The following is an 8,820-nucleotide window of genomic DNA, read 5'->3' as shown; positions in this document are numbered from 1 at the left end:
GTACTACTATCATCCTTTCCTTGTCGCACTTTCAATTTCCCCTTCCCGATCTCGTGCATGTTCGTTCTTTGGCGGGTATGTCTCCCTCTGCCGAACATCCAGTTCATCGTGAGAGGTGGATTGGTGCAAATCGTGTTGGAAATAGTCAGAATATTATAATCACATAGAAGGCATACGCAAATTCGCATTGTACAGTTGATATCATCGACGACATTCGAATTCGGAGATACTCGATTCGAATAAAAGAGAACCGTAGCGTTCGAACAAATTATTATTGTTCGAAATCCGAAGCGGAAAGAAGGGCGTACGTAAAAGTCGCCCGTTGAAACGAGAACTAGAAATTTGCGAGCGAATTTAGCGCAGGAAAGAAGCAGACGGCGGGTCGAAGACAGCTGTATAGGGCAGAGACAGTGGTTGCTTCGAAAAGTCGGCGTGGTGTCATGAGAGGCGGTCTCACAGTCCGCCCTTCTTATCGGTCCCTCTTAGAGTCATGCATGTCGCGCCCTTCAAACGAGGTGAGCGACATTTTTCCTTATTTGCAATTATTATTCTTCGTCGTATCTTAATGCTGAACCTTTTATGGAGAGAACAGCCATTTATTCGTAATTGATAAAATTCGCGCGCTTTTTTACCCTCATCAGGTTGCTCATTCATAAACGCGACTTCCATTCTTGAAAAAGCTTTCTCATTGGCATTGATGAACTGTACAAAGCGCCTCATTATGCGAATGGTATTTGATTTTCATGAAATTAAAGAAATTGATAGGTCCCTAAAGAATGATTGGATCACAAAGCCTGAACACATTCGCAATACGATATATACTCAAACAAAAACCGACAGATTTTATTATCTTTAAACCGGTAAATAAATTAGAACGGACATTTTTTCCGAATTAATTGTTTAATAAAAGGCTATAAATCAGCTTATAATCGGTATCGTGTTGATAAAATGTTTGGGTAATTCATCGATTAAATAAAACCTGTTGGTACGTATTTGTGTTAGTTATAGGACCAGAAAACACGTGTGTGCCAAGATGTACCGCGATTTACATTTCGCGAAGTCAATTATGTTTCTCTTTTATACATATTCTATAACACGATAACGACGAGCAGAACTTCATATTACGTTACAGAGCGCGATATTTTATATTTTACAATTTAGCAAAAAATATGTAATGTGTAAAGAGACAAGAAAAGAAAGTCATATTATTTATAATTTGTAAAAATCTCATTTTTTATTTCCATTTGTCGATATCAAAGGAAACAATTCTAATTGAACTGATGGATTAAAACAGAATGCTAGAAAATCCATATAACATTTAAGATATATTTAAAAACTACGTGTTTCAAATCCTTTTATTACAATCTTAATTATTTACAATCGATCATAATTGGCATAAGCGATTTAGCGAACTGTTTCAAAATAAGATAAAGGGAAACGATAATATCGCGTTTAATAAAGTATGAATGATAAGGTCAAAGAAAAAGTGCGGAACATTGATACAGTGAATAAATTTAACAGCCAAATTGCACTAAACGAAGAATTGCATCATTCCATGAAACAAGGAACCCGAATATGCGTGGGGTGTATTCGAAATTCGTAAGAGACTACGAGAATATCTCTGCTCTTCTATTTAAACTTATCAAGAGCAATAGGAAATTAATTAAAAGTATTCGTTGACATTCCATTTACATATATATGTACGATATACGCGGTCATCTTTTTTTCTTGTTTATTTTTATTTTACAAGAGGGAATCAAATTTCCAGGTTCACCCAGATGTTAAATCTAGCCCATAGGTGTATTTTAAGACACTTTGCGCAAGTGGTTTTTCGTTTCCGTTGCAAATAGAAATTTACCATTTACCAGGATAAGCTACTAGCTTATGTTTTGGCGTTAATGAAACGGTCAATAAATGTACGCGATAATTTTTAAGTAACGAGACGGATATGGGAAGTTATTTCTTTGACTCGAGAAATTGCGCAACGTTATATTCTCGGAAGGTATAAACTTTTATGGATGATCGATTATTATATATCATCCGATATCGATCTTGATATCGTGCGAGAGTCTCGGGATTATTTTTAACATTTTACGATGAATACGCGTTGGTCGCGATGTGGCTACAAATAGACGAACAACGACTTCTTAACGAATCGCTGAACGAACAGACAACGATAAGTAAGTACTGTACGACGCGTATTCCGTTTAAGCCAATTGTAGTTTCTATGCAAACCAATGCATCTTGCTTGCCTTTGTGGTGTTCAGTTACTATCTGGGTTAGGTGGTACGTGTTCTAAGCGGTGTTGATTTTATCGTAAGAACCTTGCTATTCTAAACGCTACGGTTATTAGAAGCTCGTTCATGATCTTCTAACGATCGAACACGTCACACGCGAAATCCACCGAGTAAGATAATTACATCTCAAATTAGAGACTTCTGTTGCTATCTTTCGATTCTATTTATATACAAACCGTTTTTTCACAGTACACATTTTTTGCGAAGCGAAAGAGTTAAAAATCGTCTTCGATTTTGCAAGTAAAGTTACAGACAATGAGAAATATAACGATCGATAAAACGAAACGAAAACCATTGACCGATGTCATACGACTGTAAATCAGCAGTTTTACACGAACAATTTTGCGATTTGACGTTGAGAGTAAATCGAATGTTCTCCATCATTATTTACGTAACACGGAGAATGACCAAGTATTTACATTTAAATATAGCGAAGCATACCACACTTTGTCGTGTTGCTATAATTTTGAGCCCGATGAACCGATTAGAATTACGTATATATACGTAGGTTGATAAAAATGGTTGAAAAAAAAAAGAATTTATTTCGATAGCTCGTCGAATGGATCACTACGAATAAAGAATGGTTGACTGTATAGAATTTGATACAATTATTGAACGGTGTAAAATGCATTACACATTGATACGACGTTCAGCCTAGTAAATCCAATTAGAGTATATGTTTTGAATTCAGCTCGATTCTAACATCTTCTTGGTTTCTTTTCAGAGGTATGTAGTTTATAATAAGCTAATTGTCCTTTAATAATTCTTTTCTATTTATATCTTCATATTTTTATTGGTTCATTTTATAATCAGTTCGACCTTCAGTCGTAGGCAAAATCTTCTTTCATGCAAGATGTCGCACAGAGATCGGTTTCTTTCGCACGAACGATCAATTAAACGCAATTGGATCATTACGACAGTTTATCACAATAGGCATTAACACGGTTTAGAAGCACACACAATATACGTATGTATCAGCAGCGGTAAATGAACGTCTTAACGTAGACGATAAAAAAATATCAGAAAGCATAATTTAAATTAAAAAATTAAAAGGTTCTCTTTATGAATAGATTTCGCACGTTAAACGATAGGTGGGGAGGCTATGGTAGACTGTGCGTAGAAGCATGAGCGCGTCATATTGCAAATATCCGTGTTAACATATCGTCTTACCGATTCGACGAACTTTATTAACTCATTTGTACTTCGTCATTGGTCATGCATAATATTCATTGGTAGTTATCCTCCTCTAGTGACATACTTCCTCTTCGGTCGTTAAAAACTGTGAAATTTGTTATCTCTTTATACGAAACAATTATAATATCGTTTAATCGGTTAATACTCGTTAATAGAAGATACAATAATGTTATATTTCCATTTTTATATCGTATATTTATTTTCTTTCATATTTTTACATAACGCTTTATAAAATAACGCACGCGCGCATCTCTTGTCATATTGCGTCATTTTTTTGATATATTATCGATAACTAAACCAGGATAGCTTAGACACGAATCTTGCAAGACTTTTCATTGCAGCTTAAACATAGCTACGTTCAACTGCGCTTTCCATCGCATCAACGAACTTTATTTAATCAAATGTTGATAGTATTTCACACTCGATGTTGTACTCGGTTACATTAAAAGAACTGCACGGCTACACGGTTTTGAACGATACGTTACCATTTAGAAATATAAACGGTCAGCAGTTTTTATAAACGTCTCCGTTATAATGCTACTCAAAGCGCTCACTGATAAAGAAAGTGCAACCTAAACTATAATTAGAATGATACGTCTCGTGAATTTTATAAAATTCATTTCATCAATTTTTCAATTTGTTTTGTTTTCATACGTTTAAACAAATAAAGAAATTAGAGAAAGAAAAGGTGAAATATTTCCAGTATTACGTACATGGATTTTTGATACATCAAATATATCCGATATTTCAAAGTACGTGGACGTTATTTAAATCTGATACAATGATAAACTGTTAACGTAGATGCGTTAACAGGAAAATCAATAATTTATTCAAAGGTCACCTTGAAGATGAAACCACGAACGTCTCGCGTAGTACGAGGTTCGGTCGAAAGAATGCAATACACCTAATACCCATGGTCACGCACTCGATAAAATAAACGTTTTAAGCTTCTTTATTTTCAAAAACATTTACCACCGGTTCGTATTCAGTATCGATGCTATTATTGATAATTTTGATTATCAATGTACACGATACATGCTGGCGTAGGAAAAGATCGATAGCAAGCAATCTATTAAAAAAACGATTAACAAACTCGGTATCGAGTTCGTTCGATAACATTACCAATATTTCCGGTATCGGTCGAGCTAATAGCCGCGTAAAAATTCCGCAAAACGGGTTTATATTTCACGGTGAAATATGTTTATACTATATTGTACGGCGAAATATGTATAAAGAAGGCAGACTGATCTTAGCCACGAGAAATCTTTGGCGTCTGGCCAAACGAACTATTACGGTAGCAACAACATCTCGACTATAATAATATAATAATGTACGTCACATGACGATATAAGTATAAATTCAACGATTTGTCACTTTTTAGATCGTCGCGGTTCTCCGAAGTATGCTAATATCTTTCATTAGTCGCGCGAGGAAAACTGCTCGATAGTTGCGTTTTTTGAAATACACGTTTTCACGTATATTTTCACGTTATTTTCACGTTATTTTCACGTTATTTTCACGTGTTTATTTCGTAAATCGTTTTACGATGTCTTTAACGACAGTTCGTTTATACGCAATTTAAGTGAAATTATTGGCAATCTTTTTTCGTTCACGTTTATCACAATGTGTGGAGTGGAAGTAAAAAACTGGATGTTAACGTTCAGACCAACTTTATAAATGTCCGTTAATGACAGAGTTAATGACAGAGTCGTATATCTTTGCGAAAAATTGTACCATTTGCAAGGTCGAGGAGCTGGTTGAAATTGTCGATAATAAAGCTTGATGAATTATGTACGAAGGTAACCGTACGATCCATTTCTGTGAATCTTCAATTCGATTGACGGTATAACCCTATAACGTAACGTAGTAATGTCATATAGGAATATCGAATGATGTTCGAAAGATCAATTTGTTCGATGTAAGAATAAGAATGATTTTTAATAAACAACGAAACAATACGCATGATTTCAGTTACCGTGGGACATGATCCACAGACAAGTAACGGGAACCAATCGCAACAGCAGTTACAAAGCGGTGGATGGAATGGAATTCCAGAAACGACGTTGGTCTCTCGATCGATCAGAAACAACGGCAACAGCAATGGCTGGAACCCAATTACATCTCCGTTCCAACATCAACAGGAACAACAACAGCTACACGAACGGAAACAGAAAGAAGTTAAATCTGGGGATTTGGGAGATGATGAAGACGGTGGTGGAGGGGGTGGAGGGCTGGAGGGGGCGGACCCAGAGGAGAACAACTCTGTTCACCTCAAGAGACGGGTGGGACTCGTCAGTGGGGTGGCTCTAATCGTTGGTACCATGATAGGTAGAGCAATCTATACGATTTCAGTAAAATCTTATACGGTTAATTAGAAATAGTACAATCTCAAATTCTTCTTCTTCTTCTTCTTCTTCTTCGTCGTCGAATTACGAAACGATAGGTTCTGGGATATTCGTTTCGCCGTCAGGGCTTTTGGTTCGAACCGGCAGTATCGGAATCAGCTTCCTCGTATGGACGGCCTGCGGCATGTTGAGTCTGTGCGGTGCGTTAGCATACGCCGAGCTGGGTACGATGAATACGAGCAGCGGCGCCGAGTACGCTTACTTTATGGACGCATTCGGTGCACCACCTGCTTTCCTCTTCTCGTGGGTTTCCACTTTGGTCTTAAAACCATCTCAGATGGCGATAATCTGTTTGTCATTCGCGCAGTACGCGGTTGAAGCCTTTGCGGCCGACTGCGATCCACCCGAGGAAGTAGTCAAAATCGTTGCACTCCTGGCGATCATACTTATACTGTTAGTGAACTGTTACAGCGTTAATCTAGCCACAGGTGTACAAAACGCGTTTACCGCAGCAAAATTGATCGCCATACTCGTTGTAATTGCCGGTGGCTCTTATAAGTTGATACAGGGTAATACGCAGCATCTGAAAGGCGCTTTCGATACCGTGGACGGTAGTACCGTTAATATAGGCAGATTAGCCACAGCTTTTTATACTGGTTTGTGGGCGTACGATGGATGGAATAATCTCAATTATGTCACCGAAGAAATCAAAAATCCTTCCAAAAATCTACCACGGTCCATTATGATCGGTATACCCCTCGTTACGCTATGTTACGCATTGATAAATGTCTCCTACCTGGCCGTGATGTCACCTTCGGAGATGATCGAAAGCGAAGCTGTTGCAGTGGTAAGACAATTTTTAATGTTATCCTTTATCATAGAAGTCTCAAGTATTAAAGTAGAGAGTCAGGTTGAAAATTCAATTAGTAATTCGTATTTTTAATGATTTTGTATAAAGAAATATGGACTAATATTTTGCAGACTTTTGGAAATCGAATTCTTGGCGTTATGGCATGGCTTATGCCACTTTCGGTTGCGATTAGCACGTTCGGTTCCGCAAATGGCACTCTTTTTGCAGCGGGTAGACTATGCTTTGCCGCGTCTCGAGAGGGTCATCTGCTTGACTGTCTCAGTTATGTTCACGTACGACGCTTTACTCCTGCACCAGGACTTATCTTCCATTCCCTTGTTGCAGGTACCTTTTACACAAATATCACATTCAATTACATTCATATACCTATTCTACTAAGTACTCGATAAAATATCTCCTCGTCGATTAGGAGCAATGGTGCTATCCGGAAACATTGATTCCTTGATCGACTTTTTTTCGTTCACTGCTTGGATCTTTTATGGTGGAGCAATGCTAGCTCTATTAGTGATGCGAAGGACCAGACCGAATCATCCACGACCATATAAATGTCCGCTGATAATACCTGTTCTCGTACTTGGAATCTCTGCGTACCTGATTGTAGCGCCAATCATTGATAACCCTCAAATTGAATACCTGTATGCGGCTGGGTTCATATTAGCGGGCATGCTTGTCTACCTCCCGTTTGTTAAATACGGATACGTGCCCAAATTTATGGGTAAGACCATTCGAGAAAGTTAATTGAATAAATTAACGCTAGATAAAGAAGAAACTCGTTTGCATTGTTTATTCTGTTTGCAGAAGGTGTGAATGCCTTTCTTCAGATGTTGCTCGAAGTCGCACCAACGGCCGCAGCGTTTGATTGATTTCGATCAGATGCAGAAGTGTGATTTTTTAAATGCCAAATCATTCCACTGTGGCATAGCGAACACGATACGAATGTCTATTTTAAATATGAATAGATAAAGATATGTAACCTCTTATCGAAGCTTAAGGCTGGCCCGAATGAATTCACAAATATATAAAAATATTATTTTATTACTTGTTACTCATATATAATATACAGTACATGAAACACATTATTGTTAGACAATTAGTTAACGTTGTAACTATTGAACAGAGCAACTAAAAGTATTTTAAATGTTCATGGTTAAAATTTTATTTTTGATTTTTACCCAATGTTTTCTTACTTACTTTTCCATAAACATTCAGTATACCATCAGAACCGCGCTTCGACCGCGCTTTTTTATTTTTATGATTTGATAGACTTTTTTTAAGACCTGATGCATGTGTCACGTCATCTCGCCGTGTTTTCTTCTGAATTTTTCTTTCACGTTGTAATATCTTATAATTAATAGCCTTCCTTTTGGGAGGTTTTGCTCCTAAACTTATAGCGAGTGCTACTTCAGCTTCTTTTGCTTTTTTCTCTTTAAAACCAGACATACCGAACTTCATAACCTCGTATCTGACACGTTTCATTTCTAGTTCCTGTTTTCTTTTTTTATCATTTTCATTCCGCTCGTTTTTTGTTACGTTGAATTTAGAATTTTCTACGTCATTGTTTTCTTTGCTTTCAATAGTTTTTACCCTTTTCTTTGGTCTTTCATAATTTACCGATACGAATTCCTTCACGACGTCCTGTTTTATTTTTGATACTCTTGTTGGAATAAAATCTTCCATTATAAAATACTGAAAACGTAATTATTGTTATTATCAGTTTATATCATTTATTTCACCTAAATATATGTATATTTACTTACTATGTACGAAATCAAAATTCTTCTGAATACACAATTATCCTTTATTCACTGCTAAAATAATAAAAACTGCTAAAAATAATGAATACCAATTTATTGCAAATTTAATAAATTCTCTCGTTGTTTTATTGTTGCTTTATTATTTGTTATTTGGACATATATAATCATTATAATAATTAATTTCTAATTGATCAGACAGTAACTTTTGACAATATTATGCATGTGTACTTCGTATCTTTCATCGTATTTCACATAACCTCAAATATTACTGTTACAACGTAATACTAAATAAGACACAACATACTTATGCAGATATTAATTATCATATATGTACAGTATAAAAACGATTACTGACATCT

The 8,820-nt window shown here is 36.3% G+C and overlaps 2 protein-coding genes across 5 annotated transcripts in view; one reads left to right on the top strand and one right to left on the bottom strand.

The window, feature by feature from the left end:
• The first annotated feature begins 97 nt into the window (after nt 1–97).
• Nucleotides 98–7,849, top strand: LOC132905214 (b(0,+)-type amino acid transporter 1-like). Of its 3 annotated transcripts, none has more exons than XM_060956289.1 (6): nt 98–515; nt 5,463–5,819; nt 5,935–6,683; nt 6,818–7,031; nt 7,117–7,422; nt 7,506–7,849. In XM_060956289.1, exons 1-6 carry the CDS (start codon nt 491–493, stop codon nt 7,568–7,570), a joined length of 1,716 nt encoding a protein of 571 aa, XP_060812272.1. In that variant the 5' UTR covers nt 98–490; the 3' UTR covers nt 7,571–7,849. The 3 variants fall into 3 exon arrangements, with proteins under 3 accessions (XP_060812272.1, XP_060812271.1, XP_060812273.1); XM_060956288.1 differs by lacking the exon at nt 98–515 and adding an exon at nt 1,759–2,180; XM_060956290.1 differs by lacking the exon at nt 98–515 and adding an exon at nt 4,722–5,290.
• Nucleotides 7,725–8,820, bottom strand: part of LOC132905228 (uncharacterized protein C1orf131 homolog) — a 144,980-nt gene continuing 143,884 nt past the window's right edge. The window contains exons 1-2 of one of the 2 annotated variants that reach the window (XM_060956312.1): nt 8,465–8,601; nt 7,725–8,393 (exon numbers count right to left, since the gene is read on the bottom strand). In XM_060956312.1, coding sequence (XP_060812295.1) covers nt 7,863–8,384 — 522 coding nt within the window. In that variant the 5' untranslated portion in view covers nt 8,385–8,393; nt 8,465–8,601 and the 3' untranslated portion in view covers nt 7,725–7,862. Of the gene's footprint in view, nt 8,394–8,464; nt 8,602–8,820 lie in introns of those variants that run through there. The other variant, XM_060956313.1, reaches the window with a different exon arrangement.

This window comes from Bombus pascuorum, chromosome 3 (assembly GCF_905332965.1).
Source record: "Bombus pascuorum chromosome 3, iyBomPasc1.1, whole genome shotgun sequence".
NCBI lineage: Eukaryota > Metazoa > Arthropoda > Insecta > Hymenoptera > Apidae > Bombus > Bombus pascuorum.
Note: the sequence above shows the minus strand (reverse complement) of the source record. Positions and strands in the feature narration are given on the sequence as shown.